Below are 24945 nucleotides of genomic sequence, written 5' to 3' on the forward strand. Positions count from 1 at the left end.
GATTCTGTGCTATCCTTCTTCCTTGAATCTTTTCTCTACTGTGTCTGTGCCTCTACACCCCAAAAGGTGTTTGCTGCCCATGAGGAGCCGAGAGGATGAAATGGTGCCTGGCAGGAAGGCTGCTGTGTGCAGGGACACCTGTGGCTTTTAGGGGTGGAGGGATGTACCTCTGGGACGCAGAGCTGCTGCCACTGCTGGCTCCTGCTCTGGGCACTGTTTGGCTCCCTGTGCTCTGCAAAGGCACAGATGGGCTTGTCTGGGGCAGCGAGTGCTCTTGGAAACACCTGAGCTCCTTCTAAACAATCAATAAATTCCCCCAAAGCAGACATTCTGTCTGGAGCATTTCAGAGCAGACCGTGAGTCTCACCAAGCAACAGGGCCCCGAGAGCAGGGCTGTAATGGAAACTGCCAGGTGAGTGATGCCAGGGGATGGATTACCCATTCTGTCTGTCACGTGTGTGTGCATTAATGACTGTCTTTTGTAAGGGGAAGCCTTTTTTATCACCCTTCCCCATGAAAGGCTTTTCATTCTTATTATGAATTAAAGCTCAAGTCCATTCTTATTTAACTCATCCCTTTAATCCTAGAAAATGCTGTGCCTGGCAGAAGGCTCCCATTTCCCAATAGACCATAATGAAAAAAATGACGTGAAAAACATTCCAAGTTTTAAGAACATCTCTGTTCTGCCAAGAAGACTGTGCCTGTGGAGAATATTGTCTGTTTTGATAGTAAAACTACCTGTCCACTGCACAGAGGCCTTGGAAAGTTATCCTTGGTAACTACTGCAGAGGTGCTAACTTACAGGCTGGCAGGATTTTAAAGGATGTTTTGGTTTTTATGGGCTTAAATGTAAAAACTGAAACTGCAGGGGAAAAAATCACCCCAAAATGATGAACTCGTAAATTAGGTGGACTTGGTTTCTCCGAATGCTGGGAAAACACACTTCAGGTGCCTGAAGATATTTAGTGCTGTCTGGCTGAAGGAATAGGCAGGATATTTAATAATGTGGGAAATATTTCAATTAGCCAAGCCTACACACTCACAAAAGTATAATATTGAGGTGGGAAGTGTGAGCTCACTCTGTAACACTTTCCTGGGGATGAGGAGGTGGTGGGAGAGGTGCCATGCAGTTGTCATCAGGGGCTCAGCCTGCACAGACAGGTGCCTGGAATCTGGACTTCAGTTTGTTTTTAAACAAAATACATTTCTGACAGGCTTGAAAGGAGCAGAGTGTGTAACTTTGGAGAGCTAAACATTCATTCTCTTCTTTGTTGTGTGAATGGCACAAACACCCAAACTCATTCTCATCCCTGGAAGTGTCCAAGGCCAGGTTGGACGGGGCTTGGAACAACCTGGGCTAGTGGAAGGTGTCCCCCCATGGCAGGGGCTGGCACTGGATGGGCTTTAAGCTCCCTCCCAGCTCAAACCATTCTGGGATTTCTTGTTCCGGGGAGTAGTTTTATTTCGTGATTTCTGATCAAGGATGTCTCTGTCAGTCCAGCTTTGTTAGAACACACCCACAGGGCAGCTCTATCCCCTTTCTCTCATGGGTGTTGCTGTGATGCTGTGCCCCAGCTCCTCCTCAGAAATTCAAAATAGGACAGTTCATTCCAAGGCAAGAGCTGCAGTAATTAAGATCATGGGCTTCAATCTGTCAACTGCATTCCAGGGGATAGCTCCTGGCATGAGAGGAATGGGATGCTTTTTGATGTTATCTATGAATTGTGCCTGTCATTGACTCCAAAACAAGCTTTAGTCTGTGGACTGAAGTGGCAAAGCAGCTTCTTTGTAACAGGATTGTGATACTTGAAGTAATTTCCTCTTCTTTCAGAACTTATTCTGGGTGTCAGCCAGGAAATATTGCTGCTTGCCTGATAGATAAGAAATGCAGAGCTGTACTGCAGGACTAATGCTGTTAGAACTGCAGCAAACATCTAATCTAAGATCCTTCTGCAGTGTAGAGGCCTTGCTTCTAATATTAAAATAAGAATAGTTCTGCATTCTGCAGGTTGCTGTAAGGCTATAGTGTGATGGAAGTTTTGTAGCTTTTCTGAATTTTTCAAGAGTCCATCTTAAGTAATTCAGAAGTATTAATGAGACAACATAAAGGCTAGATTTTCTCTGGTCAAATTAATTAAAAAAGTGTATAAGTGGATCAGTTTTGAAAAAAATATACTCTAAGTAAATACGTTTTTCCCCAAATATAAAAATTATACTTACTTTTTGAATTCTCTTATCACTAGAATCTTTCTGTGCCTCTAAATTTCCTTTCCAGAAAACGTTCCCTGTAGAAGAGACTTGTGTAAACATTATGTACAAAATATTTGGACGTAGGGATGGATCTGTGGGAGTCTGTGGCATTGTGCTGGCATTTCAAGGTTGTTTCCAACCTTAAGTGTGAAAAGCAATTTCACCTTATATTCTGTAACTATTAAAAAGAAGAGTAAAAATCCCTACTTTTTGTAATCCTTTTCACAACATTTCACTGTGATTTACCAGCAGAGGGAGATCGTGTTCTTGTTCTTCTTATTTTCACCCTGGTTGCCTCACTGGCTAAACCCTAATGAAAATCCTGCCTTGGCCAGTAGAATATGTTGAAATTTTTGGTAATATAACGCTTGTCAAGGACAAAATTTTAAGGTATCATTTAGGTTGGAAAAGGCCTCTGAGATCATCGAGTCCAACCATTGACCCAGCACTGCCAAGGCCTCCATGGAATCGAGTCCCAGAGTGCCACATCCATGTTTTCCGAACACCTCCAGGGACCGTGGCTCCACCACTTCCCTGGGCCACCTGTTCCAATGCCTGACCACCCTTTCCATGAGGAAATTTTTCGTAATTCCAATCTAGACCTCTCCTGGCACTTCCTCTCACCCCTGTTTTGTTACATCTCTACATCTAGTTCTCTCTAAATAGAATTGGATGTAAAGTTCAGGAGTGCACACATACCTGAGGATTTCTTGGAGAAATCCAACGGGAGATCTCCATGGCCTGGAAAAGGAGCTTGGGCTGGATGTGGACACCCCTGGTCAGTGGAGTTATGGACAGTTTAGGGGCCATGAACCCCACACTGCCTCAGGCACTGTATTTCATACACAGCCACAAGTCAGATGTGCACGATGACATGGCTGTGAGTAAAATAGCTTGGAATTGTGGATCATTGGCATGAATTTCCTGTGTGCAGAGTTTAAAAATTCAAGTATGGGATTTATTGACCTTATGAAACTGGTCTTGAAAAATGACCTTTATTGCATGGTCCTCGTTTTGCTTTCAGTGTGTGATACTGCTCCCATTGTTTTCATAAGGAAATACATTCCTGTTCTCATTTGACATTAAATACCTTGAAATCTCCATCCATCAGTTTATCTACTCCATTTTTTCCAAGGAAGCGGGGAATCAGTTGAGCAGGTCCTGCCTTGGCCCTGGTCTTGCCCCATAATTGCATTAATGAAGGCAACAAGCCTGCTTCTGAGCCAGAAACAAAACTTTTGACCCCTGCCTTCTATGTCATGATCACAGGATGGCCTGTTTTATGAACCAAATGTTTTATAACCAAAAGCAAAGTGATTTCATCTTGCAGATGAGGGATGATTCAGTGCTACAGTGGGGTGAAATGGTCTCTTGGCTCAGGCACAAGGTTTATTAAACAAACTACTCCAGTTGCTACAGCTACTTATGCCTGTGCCTCACTCCTTTTGTCTATTATGTGATAGTTTGAAATGTGTTGAACTCGGAATCAAACTGACGTTTAGATTGCAGCAAACTTCCGTGGTGCACAAAAAGAAGATTCAAAATGGCAAAGATTCCCTGTAGGACTTGTAGACTCTTCACAAGGTAGAACACACAGCATCTGAAAATGTCTCATTTTTACAACCTTTCCATCAAAAGCTGTCTGTCATCAGAAATGTTTGCAGCACACGGAGCATTCACCTGTCTGCTCTGATTCTGCTGTAAAGCTTTAATTGGCAAAGCCTTGAAAAACTAGAGCAGACTGAGTTTATAAATGAAGCAGGATCCCTAAAATACAGGATGGTCAGAATTCAGCCAGACATTATAAGTGTGAACAGCTCAAAACTGATTTCTGCTCCCAGCTTCTCTCTCTATACCTGAGGGGCAGGAGCAGGGAATATAGCTTTAGCTTGGTTTCAGATTCAAACCTTTTGGGAAAGTGGAGATCAGAAACTTGCAGTTCTTCAGAATCTGGATTATCTATAAAAATACCGGTTCCTACAGAGGTGATTTTGCTGGAATCCCAGGGTTTGTTTCCTTAACAAAAGTCATGTGGATTCTGCAGAAAGCCCACAATCTGAAGAGTCAGAAGCCAAAAGTCAGACCAAAGTTACACAGATCCCATTTTTATATTAAATCATAGTTTTTGTATTGTTGGTAAAGGCAATGCACCTCACAGGAAGATGGGAATCTGCTGGGGGTAAAAGGCTTTGAGATGATTTGGTGTAAGGGATCTGTGGTTCTGTCTGCAGGAGAGCTTTTAACCATCTCAAGTGACCTGCCTTGGTCTCTGAGAGCAGAGACAATCCTAAAAACATGCTGTCCAAGTGTGAGAGCAGCTGCACAGCTGAAAACCAGGAGTCACAGGCTGGAAGAAGGTCAGGGTTTATTTGATCCCTTCAGAGTCTGAACCCTCCTCACATGATTTCATTCATGTTACAGTATCTCCCCCCAAAAGTCTTGCAGGTCTTTTCATGGCCTCTGTAGATGAATGTGAAGATTATACCACATATAAGCACAGATTAATCCATCAGCCCTCTCTCTTTTCTGCACCTTGTTTATCTTTCCTTGCAGATCTGTTAGCAGCAGCTCCAGTGAGCTGCCTTACCTGCTTCCAGGCTCCCCAGCATACCTGCTAATTCCTGTTGTAGCATTCCTGTCCCAGGATGGCACTTTAACCCTGCCCTTCCCAAAAGCAGCACAGGTTCTGCCTGCACACAAGAAGTTGAGACAGAAAAGGTTCTTTTCAGAGCAGTGAATTTGCACCTCTCCTCTGCAGGACCAGAGTGTCTGTGTACATAAAATACACAGACAGGACGGGCTAAGAAAACTCTCTGTCAGTGAAGCAGAGAGATCTCACTCTGCAATACACACACTTCTCACAGGGAGAGCCAGAGCCACCTACCCAAAACCAACTGCAACCCCTCCCTCCTTTCCCACCATTAGTCGAGTTCAAACAGAGAAAAGAAGAAAAGGAGGGATGGGACTTCTAGGAGGAGTGGGAATAAAAGTTGTAAATGTGTGTGGAGTTCCAGAAGAAACAAAATGTTGTCAAATATCTGCGACAAAGCAGTCTGGAGTATCTGGAATACGTGCAGGACTTGCTGGCCAGGAGGGAGGTGTCGTGAGAAAGAGCTCTGGTAGTTGCAGCCTGCTGTGAGTGGTCCATGGGATCCCAGGAGGAGCATCTGCTTTGGTATCAACAGTTGCTCTGGATTAAAGAGCAGCATCAGCTTTAAAAACAATCATTTTGAGATTCTCCTTGAGATGAAAACTTCAGGTTTTGCAGTGGATTCTTGTTTACTATGAAGGAGAACGAATAGAGCAGCTCTTTCCTCATCAGCAGCCATGGGATAGTAACAATTTTTAGCTGAGAATTACAAAATGGGGCAGATTCAGACACAAGCTTAAAGGGTGAAAAGTACCTTATTTTCTTCCCAATCTTCTGAACTAGTATACAAATTTATTCTTTTTATTTGAGACAAGCTATGAAAAGAGAAGGAGTTAAATGACTTAACTCTTTACTTCACCTCATCTAATAATTTGCAACTATCAAGGATAAACATGTAGGGATATATATAAATATATATGGACTATTTGGGTTGTGCCATGCCATGCCATGGGCCTGACCTTGGAGTCCTTGTGGTGAAGTTCTCACCCTGGCACGTTGTCAAAATGTTACTGCAGAGCATGTCAGAAGGAACACAGGGATTTTTTTTCAATAGATGATTCTTTGGCAAACTATGAAAATAATTTCATTGGAGAAGAAGGAAAAAAAAAGTCATTCCTCTTGCTACAGGGCTTTCTTCCTGCAAATTTCAAAGGCCTGTTGTGAATAATAGTGTCTGTGCTTCCAAGCTTCAAGGCTATTTTATAGTGGAAAGTGTGAGGCAACCAAAATAAATATCAGTTTCCACTGTTACGAAATAAAGGTTTTGCTTTATGTTGCACCTTAAAAGCCACGTTCAAAGGCTTTTTTATAGAGACACAGCAGTGGGTATCCCAGAGGGTTATTTTTTCGTACAGGCACTAGGTTTGCTCTCGCTTGTCTACATTGAAACAAGGAATAATTTAAGACAGAAAGCACATGATGGCTTTCTTTATGAGGCAAAACCTATCAGGAATTCATCTTCTTAAAGGACTGAAGGCAACCCTTAAATCCAAATGCCGCCAGTCCCTCGGGTGCTCAAAATACATATTCCTATTTTATGGCATGAATGCATCTCTCCTTACAAGATCTGTGAGTATTTCTGACAAACCTGGTTCTACTTTCCTGCTAGTGGAGTTACAGATGAGGCAAGTTTTCCATGGTTTGGGGTTTTATTGCGAATGCTTCGCACAGCTCTGGTTATGTGCTTCCTTCTCATGACATCAGTGCTGAAGGGGAGAAAGAATGTAAACATCTGTTTTTTATAATTCAATTTCAGGCTTATAACTTGATTAGGATAAGCAGTGTTTCTACATGATTTATTTTCCAGTCACAATAATGTGCAGTTTTAGCACCAGTTTGAAGATTAGTAAAATAAGGATGGAAACTAATGAGGTAAATCCTGCTTCATGGTCCACCTTTGTGAGCTGCACTGAATGCTGAGCAAGGGCTGGATTTCCCTCCCCCTCGGTGTTTCCAGGGATGTCCTGTTGTGCAGGATGCAGCCCATGGAAGGCAGGCTTGTGACAGCAGCACTGAGGTGGGCTGGAGAACCGGCACTTTGGCTCCTGGCTCTCCCCAGAGCCCTTTTGTGTGGCCTTGGATCAGCCACCCAGGACCGGGTTTTGCCTGCTGGGATGTCACTGCATCCTTAAACAACTAAAGAGATTGAAATATAGGACCTTTAAACTCTTCCATTGCTCCAGCAGGGTTAAAACACCACTCAGGCCACTTCCTTTTCTTTGTTGTCCAGGCTTTTTCTTTCAACAGGGACTGCCAGTGCCTGGAGCCATAGTCCTAGTCACATTTTGGGGTCTTTACTACCCCATTAAACTATTAAAAGTGAGAATATGCTCATAGGTGCTGAGCAGGGCTTAGCAGTAGTTGTGGAACTGTAACTGAAGCCAAGGGAGAGCCGGGGCAGCAGCACATGTCGGAACGATTTCAGTCTCATAGCACGTGTTTCCAGTGATAAAACACTGAATGGAATCTCAGACTGGTTTGGGTTGGAAGGGACCCATCTTGTTCCACCCCCAGCCATGGGCAGGGACACCTTCCACCAGCCCAGGTTGCTCCAAGGCCCGTCCAACCTGGCCTTGGACACTTCCAGGGCTGGGGCAGCCACAGCTTCTCTGGGCAACCTGTGCCAGGGCCTCCCCACCCTCCCAGGGAACGATTCCTTCCCAATACCCAGCGTCACTCTGCCCTCTGGGGACGAGCCGAGCCAGCGCCGCGTCCTCACCTTTGGCAGCGGGGGGCACAGCCCCGGGGCCGTGCGGGGCAGCTCCGACCGCAGCTCTCGGCGCCCCTTCCCGCCGGGGAGGCGGCCAAGGGTGAGGGGGAACGGCCCTGAGGGGAGAGAGGGACTCCGGGTGAGGGAGAGACCCCGCGCTGAGGGGAGAGACCCCGGGCTGAGGGAGGGAACGGCCCTGAGGGAAGAGGGAACCCGGGTGAGGGCGGGAACCCGGGTGAGGGAGAGACCCCGAGGTGAGGAAGGGACCCCGAGGTGATGGAGAGACCCAGAGATGAAGGAGACACCCCGAGGTGAGGGAGAGACCCCGAGGTGAGGGGGGGACCCTGAGGTGAGGGCAGGGGCCACGGCGGGCCACGGGAGGCGTGTCCGGCGCTGGACCAGGGCGGGTCGGGCACCACGTCCGCCCGCAGCCGGGGCTCCCAGGGCGGCAGCGCCATCCCCATCCCGGCCGGCAGCAGCAGCCCCCGCGGCACGGCCGGGGCTCAGCCCTGTCCCTCGGGGCGGTGCTGCCCCAGCCCTGCCCGGTAGGGAAGGCGGAGCGGGGCCGCAGCCGCGCGCAGACAAAAGCGGCGGCGCTTCCTGCGCTCCGCCCGAGGGGAGCGGGCCGTGGGCACCGGGCCGTGCGCTCCCGGGCTGTCCCCGAGCTGTCCCCGAGCTGTCCCCAGGCTGTCCCCGCTGCGTCCCCGGGCTATCCCCGCTCTCCGCTGTCCCCGCCGTGTCCCGGGCCGGCTGTCCCAGGTGCCTGTCCCCGGGCCATGGCTCCCGGTGTGAGCAGCGGGGCTCGGGGCGCGGGTGCGGGCGCGGCGCTGCTGCTGCTGCTCGCCCTGAGCCCCCGCGCCGTGCCCGAGCCCGAGGCGGTGCCCGACGGAGCCTCCACGCTGGCCTTCGTGTTCGATGTGACCGGCTCCATGTACGACGACCTGGTGCAAGTGATCGAGGGCGCATCCAAGATCCTGGAGACGTCGCTGAAGAGACCCAAGCGGCCGCTGTACAACTTCGCGCTGGTGCCTTTCCACGACCCAGGTAGGGGATTGGGCACAATGGGCAGGAGCCGGGAAGGGCAGCAGGGAGCTCCCGCTCAGGGCCGGCTTTTATAAAAGGTTGTGTGTCCTGCGCTTCCAGGGACTGGAGCCCGGGTATTACTGTCCCATCCTGACCCTTCTCGCCGTGCGGGTCTCTCCGCCGCGGGAATTTGCCGGGGCGAGTAAGGCTTTGTGACCTCCACCTCCCTGTCTGTCTGCAGAGCTCCACAAAGCCTTCAGGATCAACTGGAGTGGGCTCGGAGTGCGCTGTGTGCGCCAAAGAGCAGCGTAGGGGATCAAATAATTGTCTTAATAATTCTGATACGAGCTGATGTGGCTTCAGTGACCTTCACGTGTAGTAGTAACGATGCTACTAAGTTTTTCAATCCCTTCTATGGGAATGCACTTAGGAACATACATAACGCAGTTACACTTTTCCTCCTGTCTTGTGGTCCTGTGTTTATATTCAGTAACTTGCAGTGAAACGATCCAGAAGTTTTACATGGTGTGGCTTGTGTGGTTTTTTTGTTTGAATTCTTATTCTTTTCCCTCCTTTTACCTTTTTTCGCTTCTGCTGTACATTGTGCCTTTTCTTCCAGCATCTGTTTTCTATTCCCTTCCTACCCCTTTTCTCTGGCTTTCTTCCTCTTCCCTTGTCAAATATCTTCTGCTGACTTGAAGAGGAAATAGGAACAGGATGCCCCAGGCTGGTGATGTGTGCTGTACTGTGCAGTAAAAACTCCCTGTTTAAAAAAAAAAAAAAAGAGAGAATCAGAAAGTGGGGGGAAAAAAAGCCTTGGAAATTACCTTTGTGGCTCTAGTTTCCATGGAATATCTCGGAATACGATATTCCAGAAGTCAATTCCTAAGAGTACCATTTTTGCAGGGATGATATCAAATGAAAAAAGACAGCCCTTCTATTTCCCCCAGTCACAGGCACTTCTGCTTACAAGATGTGTTTGCTATTGGCATAAATACCTTAAACCATATGCTTGGGAACTTAAGGAAAAACTTGTCTTTGTGGATTTTGCTGCTTTGCTATCTATAGGCTGTATAGGTTCTCTTTTTTTTTCTTATAAAGAGCCCATCATTGTGGTATCAGAGCATCCTATCCCAAAATGGTCTCTTGTACCTTACCTTTTCCACCTTTGCATCATTTTCTCTTTTCATCTTCTTTACCTCTTGGTTATTTTATGGAACAAACTTATATGGGACTTTAAAAGCATCATACCACAGAAGTGAACAAGAAGGGAAAGATTTTGGTCACGTGTAGAGCCTGGAAATCTTTTATATCCTTCTGGAAAATCAAGCTGATAGATCTCCTTGGATGGAAGATCAACAGGATGGGTTGGGAGTGCTTTGGTTTAATTTTCTCTCTATAATAGCTCTTTATACATCTTCAATGATCAGAAAGGGATTCACTCTGAGAGCTGATAGATGTGTTTTTCAGAGGGATTGTGTAAATACTGCAACCACGAGAGCAAGAAGATGAGCTTGTGGTGCACTTTTGGTTTGCAGGTTTGGGAGGATGGTCCTTTGTTCTTGTGCATCCCAACACTCAGCTTTCATCCCAGGCCACTTTCAAATCATTTCAACAGCTCCTTGTTTCTTTCTCATCCCACAGTTTTTCACCCAGTTTTTTGTCTGCACATGGTCTCCTTTTCTGTCCTTTTTTTCCCCCACCCTCCTCACTTTCTCGCTCCCAGTGTCTCTCTGGGATCTTTGCTTGTGTTGCAGACGGAGTCCTTTATCCCTGCTTTGCTCTACCACCTCTCCTTGCTCCGTCCAAACCTCACCAGCAACAAATCTCCTGCCACCTTCCTCTGCCTGAGTCACATTTTCCCACTCACTGACTCCTTGCTTCCTTGCCTCCTCTCCCCTCCCTTCTCTTCCCACAGGAGAGCCCTTTCCTTGGCAAATGTGAGGTTTCACTCAGTGGAGTGACAGAGCCTTAGAGCTGCAGAGGGTGACCCGCAGAGCAAAGAGCGGCTGGCAAACGTGCCGTGGGGTATCCAGTTACACCTCCCTGCGGGGAAGCCCAGCTGCCCTCAGGGGGCCTTGCTTTTTACTGGGATGGATAACCCGGGAGGTCAGAACGCTGTTGGAGAGGGCAGAACCTACAATTTCCAACTTCATTTTGCCCCGGTTTCTGAAAACTCTTTCTCTGGGTGTGTCTCAGAGTTGGAAGGACACGCCCCAGGACACGGCAGTGCCGGCTGCAGGGCAGCTGCACCTCACACCTGACGCTGCCCCAGCCCAGGCACTTGGAAACAAAACTCAAGAGATGCTGCTGTGACCACTTCAGCATCTTTTTTTTGTGTCTTTATTCAAAAATCTAATCAAAAATATTACTTGGCTTGTGTTTCACAGCATCCAATTAATTTATCTAGTGTTCTTTCTGAAGGCTGCTCAACTGACTTGATGAGCACAAAGCTATTTTTTTCTCAAATTGTCTGGTTATTTACTCAATTTTTCTTCAAAAAAAAAAAGAAGCCTTATATGTAGCTGCACCACGGACAAATTTTCATGATGTTTTTTTGAGGTGCTGTGGCCTGTGAGGCAAATGGGACAGTATCAGTTGGAACTCAGATCCAGGGAGCTGCCCTTGGTATAATGGTGTCCTGATGCAGATATGCTATTGAGAGGTAGTTACAATTGAAATTTGGTGTAGGTTGGGTTTTTAACTCCTTTGTTTTCCTAACCCACGTTGCACACTGTGCAGTTTTAGTGGTGAACGTGGTGCTGCTGCTGGGTTGACGATTGACTTGATGATCTTAAAAGTCTTTTCCAACCTTAATGATTCCCTGGCTGGGACATGCCAACACTTTGTCTCTGATGGTACATTTATAAGTAGTGTTATGCCTATTGCTGTGGTATTTGGGAACAACAGCAATACAAGTGTATTTTTTAGTATCAAACCTGAGGTTGTTGGCAGAGAATTATGGCCCACCGAAAAAAAATTGTCATGGGTTTCACATTCCAATACCTTGGACCATCTGATGGGATGCAGAGATCTCCATTTTGGAAAACCCTTTTGGTTTGGATTCTGCTTTGTGAGTAAACATTTGCTTCAACAGATTACAGGGAATTTTTTTTATTGTGGTTTTTCAATGCCTAAAGATAATCACAGAGGCTTTGTAGATAGTGAAAAGGGCTGTTAACTAAGAAATCTCTTGCCAGACTTGTGTTCAGTGGAAAAACTCGGTGGGGGGGAGGAAGGAAAATGCCCCAAATTAAGAGGAGTTTGCCCAGGAAAATTTTGTATTGGAACTGAAGCTTAAGATCAGCAAATGCTTTTGTAATTGCGTGTTGTGGGTCCTGATCTCCTACTAACTCCCATTGTATCCTGTGCAAACGGAATTGGACTCAGAATGTCTTTATTTAACATCTGTGGCCAGCTTTGCTATTTTTTCTTTATGCCATTAAGGAATTTTGGAATGGAAAATAAGCCAGAGAGGACAAATTCATCCCTAGTATTTTTCTGTAAAGCTAATGGAATTATCCCAGCCATAACTCACTCTGTGTGATTTAATCAAGCATTCCTTTGGTGTGAATGGCTATTTTATAGACCACACTCCAGTAATTAATTACAAGAAAAATGAATATATAACCTCTGGACTTCCTAGTGCAGAGGATGATGTTTGCTGTTCATACTCTGCATGTCTACAGATCTCTGCCTGAGCATCTGCTGACACTCTTCTTACAAATCTGACAGACAACATAGTGTGAGAAATGAGAAAATATTAATACTGCTTAGTTCAGATGGGGAAATAGTGCTGAACCTAAACACGTAGTAAATGTGTGGGAGAACTAGAAACACTCTTTTTTTTCAGAGTAGAGCTCTGTCCTCTCCTGGAGTGAAGGCACGGAATTGTTTGTAACTTTAGAACCTGGAGTCTCCTTTATGAACAGACTGGCAGTGCTGTGGCCATAACACACTAGCTTGGATCAAGTTCAGGAGGGCATGTGAAAAGTCTGGAAGCTTTGGGGTTTGCAGGTTTGATAGTTTTTTTTTAGGAGTTCTAATGAAGAAGTAATGTCTTTTCCAGAGGAGGAACATAAGAAATGAAAATTGGGCTATTAATGGAATTAAAGGTTTTCCTACTTGCTGATAGGAAAAGTATTGTGGTTATGCAGACACAGGATGGAAAGAGAAGAATTGCCCCAACTCTGTTTGGTAAAAGTAGGGTCAGAGGCAAAGAAAATCATGCTCTCCCCTTAATTCAAATAGTTGTCTTATTTTGATAGTTGAGTGGCTTTTATATTATTACCAAAATCCAAAGTGGGAAAAGAAGAATGCTAATTTAAGCAATCTGATCTCTCTGTTCTTCCAGTGCATCACAGAATATCAGCTTAAAGCTGTCACAGCTGGTTTTTCAGAGTAGTGTTCTTTGGTGGCCTTACATTTGTGAATATCTTATCTAAAAACTCAAGGCTGTGTAAGGGTTTGGGGGTTTTTTGGAGGTTGGTTTGTTTTGGACTTCCTCAGAGACAACAATAATGAGTGCACGGCCAAGTTCTGAGTTTTTCTTTGGCGTTTTAGGAGACAAAATGTAAATTTACAACTGTTCAGTGCTGTCTTGGTGTGTCTGAAGGCAATTGATAAGCAGAACTGGACATAATAACTGTGAATTCTGCCCTTTTGTGCTAGAACTTATAAAATCTAAATGCACCTACAAGTATTTTCCATCTCTGAGGCTTTTGTGATCGCTGTATTGCCCGTGTGGGAAATGAGGATTTGAAACCTTATTGTCACCCTTAATGGAGACATTGTGACAGCTCTAAAATGAATTCCATGTGATTGCATGGATGCTTTCTTGTTCCTCTGGAAGGATTTATCTGGGGTCCCTCTCAAAGTAGCTGTTTATACAGATTACAGGAGACAGTAAGTATTGCCAGTGCCAGAAGCTCCAAAATCTGTGAGCCAGCCAAAATGTTGTGACATGATCCAAAAGGCTGCTAGAGCATCACTTAGAGCTTATTTTTCTACTGTCCTAACCCTGCCTGTCCAACCCTGAAGGGATGCACAGTGGGAAATTCTCCCCCGATTCCTGAATCTTTTTGGCAAAGGAAAGAATTTTATCCCTGTTTTTATTTGAAGATACAGCAGAGTTCCTTTCCTTAGGCAAAAAGTGATAATGCCTCAAATACATAATTCTCTTGAATTACAAGTTATTTATCATGTTACATTTCAAATTGTTGCCTACAGAACTTAGAAGCTACTTGTTCTCTTTTGCTTTGCTCTCCTGAGCTCCAAGTGGTGATAATTCCATGGAAAGCTCTGCGGCTCGTTAGTGATGTATCCCAGTGTTATTCTGTCCCCATCATTACTGCTCGTGTCATTTAGCACGGGAGCCCTCCTGTCAGCAGGCACCCAAGTGCTGTCTTAGTGTGCTTCGAGAAGGGAAACAGGATAAGAACAAAATAGTGTCCAAAAAAATCTGTCTCTTGGAATCTTTGGAGTGAGAAGCTCCATTATGACTAAAGAGAAAAAGAAGCACCCACAGAAAGATCTTTTCCCAGTTCCTTAATCACTTTTTAAACAGAAAAACTTCCCCTCTTCACCTTCCCTTCTTCCTTCCCCCCCTCTGAATTTCTTTCCCGGGGGTTCCAGCAGCCTGTGTTTCACACAGTCACACGTAGAGACCCGGTTAATCCTGTTGGTGGCAGGGGTTGTTTCACAGGAGGTTTCAGCTCTTGATGGGAGCTCTGTGGCATGGAAAGAAAAGAGCAGTTTCTGCTGCTGTTTGCATCTCCTGGATTGGTTCAAATGCACACAAATCAAATTCCTAGTGATGTGTGAAGAGCAGATATTTAATGCAGATCCTCAAGTGCTTTTAAGCCATGAATAAGCTGTCTCTCCCTGAGACTGATATATTCTGTCCCTTTTTCGTCTGGAGAAAACAGTTATTTTCTGAGGATCATGGTGATGAAGTGAGTAAACAGGCATGCATACTGTACACATCTTTATCTCACTTTAACTGAGGCAATAGTGTTCCTTGTAAGGTGAGTTGTCAGAGAAATTGAGGAAGGGAAGTTGGCAAGGAGGCTGCTCAGAGAGTATTTGCCTGTTTCTGCCTCGTGTGTGTGTTGGAGCGGGCTTGGAATTTATACCAGAGTGGATTCAGTTCAGTCAGTTGAGGATGTGGATGAACTGGATTAAGGAGTATGGAAAAGGAGCAGATATTTAATTTAGGTAATGGATTTTGAATGTGGCCTAAGGCATGACAAGAGGAACCCTTTAGGCAGAGAAAGCCCTCAGATGCAGTTGGTACATATTTTCCAATCAATGGTTTGATTTTTGGCATGTGCTGTGGACTTTGGTTTTGAAGGAGACTCCTGCCTCAGAGGAAATATTGAGAACACATGTTTTTCAGTTTGCAAATGGCAGAACAGTCTCTCTGTTGAAAGGGAGTGATGGTGTTACTTGATTGGCTCACCATGCCTTGATAATCAACAATTTTGTGAGAAGAAATAAGATGGATTTAATGAAAAGTGCTCTGGGCTGGCTGCTTCCTTTCCTCCAGCCAGGGAGAATGTGCTTTACCCCTCAGTCACATTGCTGGACACAATGTGTTTTTTGTAACTGTTGCCAGTGTTTAGGATTTCCTGTTTGAGGTGTGTTGCTCTCCCGTCTGATTTATGGGATCCTTGGGTGATGTCTGCAGTGAATTCATGCTGTGCAGTTGTTGGGTGAGCTCTGGGTTCAAGATTTTGCAAAGGGATAGTTTGCAGGGTTACATTTTTTAAGTGGCATCAGAGTGGTTTAGGTCAGGCGCATCCCCTTGTGCTCTATGGTTAAACTTCCCTTGCTGCCTTTTGAAGAACACATGCAACCTATTATTTGGTGACTGTGGATGTGAGCTGAGCTTTTTTCCCTGGTTTTGCCAGAGGAGAAGCACTATGACTTTGTGTTCCTGAAGCACTTGAATGGCATCAGGTTATGTCAAATACATGAAGCCATGGCACTGAGGACAGGATTAATCCCATTTCACTTCAGGCACTCAACTGAAGACCCTCAGCTGAGAGACTGGTGACCCAAATGCTCTTCTGTAAATCAAAAACAAAACTGGCACCTTAACAAGCAATTAATCACCTGGGAATGTCCAGATACTCCTGGGAGATCTCATTTGCTTTCCCTGGCTGCAGGGGGAGCAAAGCTGAGTTCAGTCAAAGCCCTGAATGGAGAAGGTCTGAAATGAATTAAGAGGCTTTCCAGCATTTCCTGGGCTGGGCCTGGCTGCCCAAATAATGGTCCCCGAGGTTTGTTTCATGGGCAGGTTTGCATCCTGCCAGGGGGTACCGAGTGCTGGGCATTCTGTCTCAGCTAAAGGAGCAGCACTGGCAGCTCCCAGGCTGATGATCCCGTGGGACAAGCCCCTCTCAGGGCCTGGAATGCACGTTGCTGCTGCGGATTGCAGATGTAAACAGGCTGTGTGTGTTTGTGCAGATATGTGAACTTATTGTTCTGTATCCCCCCTGTGCTCTTTCATCTTCATTTCCTTTGGCATCCTTGGTACTCCACTCTGTGCACTTTTCCAGCTCTGCTCAAGCTGTAGCCCTTTTCCCAAAGCATTCCCAGCCACAGATTGGGGCCTGCAGAGCATGACTGGTCAAATCCATGCATATTTGCAAATGACAGGTTCCCAGACAGCGAGCCAGCACGCTGCAAACATCTCATGCAACCAGGGAGACCTGGAAGTGTTGAATTTATTCTCAGTGGTGGTCCTATGAGCAGTCTCATCCATTCTCTCTGGAACAGCAGCTTCCTTACTGTGTGCTCTTGGGAATACAGCAGTTAGTGTGTGATAGAGGTACAGTGAATAAACATGATACAGCTTTGAAAGCCAATTTCACAGAGCCAAATTCCCAACATCAACTTTCTAGGATAAATTACAACCAGCAGAGCTTGCTCTCCAATGAGATGGAACCAAAGCAAACTGGGACCCCAGTTCTCAGCCTGGAAAAGCCCTGCTGAGGTGGGGCGAGTGGGGGTGGGTTTGCAGCCCGAAATGGGAATGTGTTGTGCTGCTGTAGGCCCTGCTGAAGGTCTGGGCTGTTTGCTGGGATAGCAGCTCTGAGCTGTGGCTGTAGGTTGCTGCTGGAGCCCTGCCAGCCTGTTTCAATGAGATTCCTGGCCTGGGGGCCGGGGGGCAGCAGGAAGCCATTGGAATTTTCATGCCTTGGACACCAGTGTATTTTCACGAGCTGAAGTGAAGTGTCTCTGGGGATGCTGAATATCACTGAAACATTTCCTGAGTTCTCTTAAGCTCTACAATGGTATGTCCGAGTCTGTTTTCCAAAGGATGGAGCTTTTTGTTTAGTTAGTGAGGTCTTAGTTAGTTCACTGGACTACTATGCTTTTGCACTTGGAATTTATTGAGGAACAGAAGAAGAGGAGGGAAGTTGTGCAGCAGAAATGAAGTGCTCTGCCTTAGAACATCTAGGAATGCTGTGGTTTCTTTTATGTCCCCATATTAATTTATATTTCTGTTTACTAAAGTCCTCCTAAGATTGTGACTTCACTTTTCTTTGGTGTCTTAGGTTCTTTTGTTTGTTTTGTTTTGGTCATGTCTTTCCCTTTTTAAATTTTACATAAACTGAATCAAAGCACAGGGAATTCATGTGACTTACCCTGAGTCACAGTTCTCTTGTGTTAACCACAAATCGCTTTTTTTGGTCCCTGAAATGTTTATTCCTTCTTTTCCTTTCTTTCCTAGTCTGTTGGACTCCCACATCTTTTTATCTTCTTTGTCTCTGCATTCAGCCCATCCCTCCCTCAAAATTTCCATTTCCAGTTTCAGAATTGGATCAACTGACCCGGATGTTTTGTTCTCTGAGATTCTGCTGAATTTGTTGACATACATTTTCTTAAAGTTGTAGCTGTAGTGGACAAAATATTACTTCTCTGCACTGCAAGCTGCTCCCCTCTTCTCTATGGCTGTGGCCTTTGATCCCCAGCCACGAGGGGCCGTCGCAATTCCAGGTTCATTCCCAAATGGTCCAGATTAGCTGAGGCTGCTGAAACTCTTCTTTGGGGTGTGCACAAACCCTGGGCTGCCGAGGGGAGGAGGTGACAGCTTGGGCTGGCTCTGCAGAGCCAGGCTGGCAGGGGGCTCAGCTGGCAGAGCCGCAGCGGGAAGGGAGTGGGTGTCCCCGGAGCTAATGAACTGGAAGGACTGAGTTCCATGGGATCTGTGTGGGAATCTGGACAGTCTCTGTGAATGCTGACAGTGGGGGAAAAATGTGCTGCTTTGTGCGTCAAGCTTTGTTCTAAATATTCTTGCTGTGGCCCATGCTGGGGGTGCGAAAAGTGGGGAGCGTGTCACTGCTGTCAACAGTCGGCTCTTTCCCCACCCTTGAAAGTTGAACTGAATGTTGTTCTGTCACCTGAAGTGAGCCATGGTATAGGGAGATGAAAAGAATGTGTGTTGGCCAAATGGCATTTTCAAGAACGTGGCAATTTTACCATATCCATCAAATGTTTCAATGTCCTGGTGCTTTGGCACAGCCACCTCTAGTGATCCCTGCCCCTGGCTGGGATTTGTTTCAGAGGGAAGGCACAGAAATACTCCTGGTGTTAGAGGTGTATGGAAGGTTAGGGAGATGGAGCTTTTGCTTAGCAAGTGGTAAGAGAGGCTGAATTCCTTTGTGGAAAGGACAGGAGGGAACAACTGGAGAGATGCTGTTCCATCCCTGCTTTGTGGGGATGAGTCTTGGTTCACCTCAAACCACGCTCTTCACAGAACAAGAAAAGCCATGCAAGTGAAGCATGTTTGGAATTGACTCTTTAATTTGCATAAATCCAGTTCAGAGGTAGATTTGTAGTACATAAACCCTTTCAAACTGTGGAGAATTTTGGCTGTGGGTATTTATGGGATGACTCAAGCCCATCTCACCTTTTGTGTTGTAGCTACGTAACATTAAACAGTTTCTTGGTTACTTGCAATGAAATGTCCCATTGTGTGGATATAAAAGCCTTTTTCCCCACTTCGATATTCTGTCTCATTGAACAGGTTTTGATCTTGGTTAGCATGGAGTAAATCCAGAGTAATTCCATTACAGTCAGGGATGTTAGTTTGGATTTACACCAGTATGACTGAGCTCAGAGTCTGGCTTTGGTTGTCCGCCTTCTTAATTTGCTAAATATTACATCTTTCCCAAATATCCTTTCTCATCTTGTCTTCAGACCTTGCTGGCTCCTCCTATTTTCCCAAATTCCAAGAGTAACAACATAGGTGAAGTTTACTTGATGAAAGATTGTTTAAGCAGGGTCTGGTTTTTATTAGCTCAGCTGGTTTTCATTTTTCCAGCCCTATTTGAAGTCTCCCTGTGCTCAGGCTGGGCTCTGGATCCATCCTGCTTTTCCTTCCCGACTCATTTTTGTTCATTAGGAGTGGGCTGGTTTAAATTACAGGGTGCTCCCTGGCGTTATCCTTCAGTAAGAACTGTTTGCCTCACTGAGATTTCAAAGCAGTTTTTAACTCCAAAGATCAGAAAAAGAGAAATAATTATACCTTAGGGCATTCCTGCTAATCAGCAACACAACTTGTTTGGAAGGACTTGGTAAATGGGAGATGTGACTTCGGAGAATGAGATGAATTAAATTGTTCCTGGTTTCGTTGATATTTCCTTTGTAGAAATGTACTCTGAACTCTCTTACAGAGTATTTTAATTTACCATGTGTGAGAGACATCTGGGATTTCATCTAGGTTATTCCCTTAGTTCCACTGGGTTTGGTTTTCGGGTTGGAAGTTTGGACAGTTTTGTCTGTGTTTATGTAGCTTAGCTGGGACACTGGAGGCTTGGGCCTCACAATCCTGCCAGAAATTAATCCATAATGTTTGTATTGCTGTCTTTATGTTTGGACTTCTGCTGGTACAGTATCTCTACGCTCCTATGATGATAAATAATGCTGCCCAGGATATCCAGCTCTTGCTCTAGGGATAAAGAAGGGATGGGAGATGGGAAACACCATCTCCTTCGCAGTTTGGAGACCTCAGGCACAAAGTACTTCAGCAAAACACTTCAGAATGTTTTTATATATATTCTGTTGATTTTGATACCATTTTCACATATGCTTAAGTGTTTTCCTTAGAGAGGCCTGAAGATTTGCCTCTGGCAACAAAGAGAACCTGTGGCAGAACTAGTGATTTAGACCTGAGTGCTCCTGTCTTAACCATTGGTGTGCTATTCAGCACTGCAGACACGTGAACACGAGCTGTGAGAAAGCTGGATCACTGTTCATGTCTGTCCCTGAATGTCTCCTGAATTCCCTGGAATGACAGTCTTCACCATGGCTGTTCCAGTGGGTGGTTGGTGTTCAAAGAGTTAGTGACGCCCTCACAGTCTTTGTTTCATGGCACTGGTGTTCAAGAAATTTACCCTGACTCCTAATGTCTGCAGGAATTTCCTGCTGGTTTGTGGCTGTCTTAACAGGGCATTTTTGTTGGGGTTCTGTGCATGGCTGGGGGTGAAATGGGCAGTGGAAGGCTCAGTGTTGAGTGACTGTCTGCTTGGACTCCTAAGTCTTGCTGCCTGTGAGGGACACCAGGCATGGGATTGGCACTGGAGGGTGGCCCAGAGCCAAGGGGCAGCACTGAGCACACCCCAGGACACAGACAGGATCCAGACTGGGAGGGCAGGGCTGGAGACAGGCTGAGAGCTGGGGGTGTTCAGCCTGGGGAGGAGAAGGCTCTGGGCAGACCTCAGAGCCCCTTCCAGAGGCTAAAGGGGCTCCAGGAGAGCTGGAGAGGGACTTGGGACAAGGGGATGGAGTGTCACACTGCCACAGGCAGGGTTAAATGGGATATTGGGAAGGAATTGTTCCCTGGGAGGGTGGGGAGGCCCTGGCACAGGTTGCCCAGAGAAGCTGTGGCTGCCCCAGCCCTGGAAGTGTCCAAGGCCAGCTTGGACAGGGCTTGGAGCAACCTGGGCTGGTGGAAGGTGTCCCTGCCCATGGCAGGGGTGGCACTGGGTGAACTTTCAGGTCCCTTCCAACCCAAAGCATTCCAGGATTCCACGGTGTTCACTGGTGGCACCCTCAGTTCCTACCCTTGGCTGCAGCAGCTCAGGAATTTCCATTCCCTTTTCACTCGAGTTGACTCGCAAGGGGAGTGGCTGCCACTGAAAATATCCCAGTGGGAGCTGTCAGAGTGTGTTTGAAAGCACCTGTGTGTTCAGTGTGAGTTTTCTCAGGGTCTGCATTGTGTCTGGAAGAAAATATGCTTTCGATTGACCTGCACAAACAGCACAAGTCAGGTGGTAGCATTGATTTTTGGAGCTTGATGGCTTTATGGTCACAGATCCAAATTCTCTGGAGAAAAAAATCTTTGTGCTTTGTGTTGTATAAACAGGCTGAACAGTTTAGTGAAAACAATCATCATGGTAAATGCTTCCCTTTTTAAACTGTAATAAGTCTTAAAGAGTAACTTTGGTAATTATTTAGCATTGATTATTTTATTTCCATGTGAGAGTTCCATGTTTTTCCAGTAGTCAGCTGAGTACTTTCCAGTCTGGTTGGACTAGACCAGACAGAGGGTGAAATTGGGAAATACAGGGTTCACACAAATCAGTTAGTCTAAATTAATTTCTGTCTAAACCTAAATAGTGGCATTATTTCAAACAAATTTTACAAGATGAGCAAACAGAAAACAAGGTCTTGCCTAATGTATTCCTGTAACTGATTTAAGTTATCCTCATGTGAAAGGAAAAGACTGTTTTGTTTAAGGTAAAAAAGTTAATGTTCTCATCCTCTTTGCCTCCTCCCTCCCTCCTCACATCTGCTTTTTGAATTAGTTTGGAACACACTTGCATTTTACTACTAAAACTCAGTGAAATTTTATAACCCACAGATAATATTTAATGTTCCCCTCTCTTCCACAGCTTCCTAAAAACTACTGGACACTCAAACCTGCATCGAGTGGAAATATTCTCATGGGGTTTTTTTCCCTTTCCTTCTCCCAGAGCCATGAAACAGCTTTCCCACAGGCAGTGGTGCTCGGGCACGTGTGGGGTGTGGGGTGTGGGGTGTGCCAGGCAGTGCCAGCAGGGAGCTGTGCCCCGCTGGGCTGGGGGTGTGCAGGCACTGGGGGCAGAGCTGGTGCATTGGCAGCTCCCCGGCTGAGCTCTCCTGGGTATTGCTGTGATGAGCTGCCTGCAGTCACTGCTGTGCAGAGGAGCTGGCAGAAGGCAGGGTGTCTGCAAGGGAGCTGCCAGTGCAGAGGGAGCAAATGGCACCTGTGGGACTCACCGATGGCATCTGGGCACGGCTGTGGGCTGAGGGCCAGGCCAGGCCTGTAACACACAGCTGTCTGTGTGGGTTTGGGAGCTGGGCTTCAAATCAGCTTCCTGTGAAACACTCCTGGAGGCTTCACTCTGCGTTAGTCCCGAGCCAAACCCGCAGGGACTGAAGGCATTGCTGCTGGTGGCCAGCAAAGGCTCCTGCCCTGCCAGCTCACAGGTGGGAAGGGGCACAGCTACAGCTGAGACCTGCTTGGTTTTTGCTGAGGAGCCCAAAGCACAGACACTCTACTCACCTTTAATCCATGACACCTATTAAATCCTTCCAGCAACATCACGGAATCATAGACTCATAGAATTCCACAATGGTTTGGGTTGGAAGGACTTTAAAGATCACCTACCAACTGCCTGCCATGGGCAGGGACACCTTCCACTAGCCCAGGTTGCTCCAAGCCCCGTCCAACCTGGTCCAACTTCCAGGGTTGGGCAGCCACAGCTTCTCTGGGCAAGTCCTTCAGCTTAGTCAGGCAGTATCATCTCCTTCAGAAACTTGTCATACCCTGGAGGGTTTAGGTAGAGTCTCAAGGAGGATGAAGAAAGTCCCTGATGAGCTTTTAGGATGCTGATCCTGCCTGGAGCCAGGTCACTGCGAGACAGTGCCATGCTCTGTGTGCTTGGCTGAGCTGCTGGTGGTGACACCCCAGAGCTGCCAAAGCCACCTGAAAGGGGTGCTTTCCACATGAGTGATGACTGTCTGCCAGTGTGGGTCTCTTCTAGTTGTTTCTCAGCTGATATTTAAAACTCTATTGTTATATAGGACAGGAGGAAACAGCCTCAAGTTGTGCCAGAGGAGGTTTAGATTGGCTATTAGGAAAATTTGTTCACTCAAAGGGTTGTCAAGCACTGGAACAGGCTGTCCAGGGAAGTGTCACCATCCCTGGAGAGATTTAACACACGTGTGGATGTGGCACTTGGGGACATGGTCTAGTGGTGGGCTTCACACTGCTGGGGGAGTGGTTGGACTCACTGAGCTCAGAGGTCTTTTCCAACCAAAATGGTTCCATGATTCTGGGTGTTTTGCTATCTGTCTGAGATCTCAGTGTTGTACAACACATGACTGTGGGCAGCAATGATGCTCAGACCTGGTCTGGGGGTTGTTTATGTGCCACAGAGCTTACACGAGGGAGGGAATGTGCGGGTGGGTGCTCTGTCCAGTGATGAGTAAACACGTCTGTCCTGCAGCCACACTTGAGCAGCACAGTCAGAGACTTCTGTGCAACAGGATTCCTTTAACAGATACTCGTCCCCAGAGACCGATTGTGTGACTACTGTGGGGACAAGGTCTGGTTTTCCATTCTCCTGCCAGATCAGGAGATGGAATGAGTGTGGTGCTGCAGAGGGGAGGCAGGAACATCTTGTGACTCCCAGTGTGGTTGCGCAGGGCTCCCAGCAGCCTCCCTCCGTGAGGGGAGCTGAGCTGGGAAGGACCAGAGGTGAGGCATTCCCACTGGTTTGGCCCCTGGAAAGGAAGGAGACACATCAGACTGTTGTCACCACCGAGCTATTCTGGCAGCTCCACAGTCTCTCCTCAGCCTGGCGCGACTCCCTCCCTCACCCGGGTTGTGGTGAGCGGTCGAGTTTCTCGGCCTTGGGTCCCCAGAGTCCAGGAAGAAGTTTATCCCTTACTTGAATGATTTCTGCCGCTTAAAAATGTTTTTCTTGGTGCCTTTTAGAAAATGACACAATTACAAATGATACAGGCAAAAGGGAAGGGATGGGAGAGAGCTGCTTCCAGCTGACTCGCCAGTTACCAAAGTAAACAGTGCTCTAATGAAGCTTTTGAGAGGCTTATCTGGCCATGAAAAACTTGCTATATCTTTCCTTTTAGATTGGCATTTAAAGCCAAACCACATATTTTTAAAAATAGAAATATTTCAGCATCCTCCTCTGCCCGGGTTGGCTCTGTCAGAGAAGCTCTCTTGCAGTCTTATTTTCTGCAGCTTTTTCCCAGCACCGTCCTGTACAGTAGAGTCCTGCAACAGCTCAGCTTGGAAAGGGCCTCAAGAAATCATCTGGTCCCACCTCTCAAACAGAGCCTCACCAGGAGTAAGAAATGTGTCTGTTAGGTAGAAATAGAAAATGAACTATTTATAGTCTTCACTGTCAAAATTAACAATAGATCTTTGAAAGGACCAGAAAGTTCACCTTAATTTGGTACACCAGTAACTGGCCTTCTTTGAACATCTTTAAATAGGTGCTTTAACTTCAACTAATCGATGCCTCTATTCACAGTGGTATTTGAGGCATCACTGGACCCTTGTTAGAGCCCTGGGGATAATATTCCCAACTGGATATTGTCAGAGTGAATAATTGGTGTATACAGACAGTGTTATCTGCTGTGACATTCCATGTTCTGTCAGCTGCACACGGATTAGTTCTGTGAAGTGGAGCCTTAGTCAGAATGATGCATGGAGATTTGAATTTACAGTTGTAATGCCCGAAAGGTTTGGGTTTCTAATGGTTTTACACTGGTAATCCTTTAGCAATTTGTTTTATAGTGGAATACTTGGAGGGGAGCTGGGCCCTGTTCTAACTGAAATCAATAAAACCTCTGTCATTGACTTGGAAAGAAAGCAGATGCATTTTTAGCAGTAAAAAGGAAAAAAGAGTATTTTAGATACAGAGTAACCTCATGCAGAATATCTGAGTTCTGTGCTGAATGTGACACTTCTTTCTCCCAGCAGCAGGCCTCAGACTACTTGATTTTTGTTGTATTTGGAAATCTCCATTCTCCCAGGATGGCAACTGGATAAATCCTAAAGCCTTTTGAAATGATGATGTCATGCACATGTATGTACATTTGTGCACACACACACATATGGGGTCATCTCCTAGGATATTGGTTTTATTCTCCTAGAGTTTTCTAAAAGAAACCTTTTTTCTTTCCTTCTTTGAGTTCTATTCAGAGACCAGTGACTTGGCATGAAAACTGGGGAGAATCTATTTAGTAGTGTTTGAATTATGTAAGTGTAGGTAGGTCTGTGGTTAGT

The 24945-nt window shown here is 46.1% G+C and overlaps 1 protein-coding gene and 1 long non-coding RNA gene across 2 annotated transcripts in view; one reads left to right on the forward strand and one right to left on the reverse strand.

The window, feature by feature from the left end:
- Positions 1-4987: 4987 nt before the first annotated feature.
- LOC113977949 lies at positions 4988-8007 on the reverse strand. The gene is made up of 3 exons (XR_003537454.1): positions 7578-8007; positions 6489-6606; positions 4988-5599 (listed from the first exon to the last, which is right to left on the reverse strand). It is a non-coding gene; the product is annotated as an uncharacterized LOC113977949 (long non-coding RNA).
- Positions 8008-8386: 379 nt separating this feature from the next.
- The window catches only part of HMCN1 (hemicentin 1), a 162728-nt gene continuing 146169 nt past the window's right edge, over positions 8387-24945 (forward strand). The window contains exon 1 of the mRNA XM_027704511.1: positions 8387-8654. Within this exon, the coding sequence (XP_027560312.1) occupies positions 8387-8654 (268 nt within the window). The remainder of the gene's footprint in view (positions 8655-24945) is intronic.

The sequence above is a fragment of the Neopelma chrysocephalum genome, unplaced genomic scaffold (genome assembly GCF_003984885.1).
Source record: "Neopelma chrysocephalum unplaced genomic scaffold, ASM398488v2 Primary Assembly neopelma1_281, whole genome shotgun sequence".
In the NCBI taxonomy this organism is placed as follows: Eukaryota; Metazoa; Chordata; class Aves; order Passeriformes; family Pipridae; genus Neopelma; species Neopelma chrysocephalum.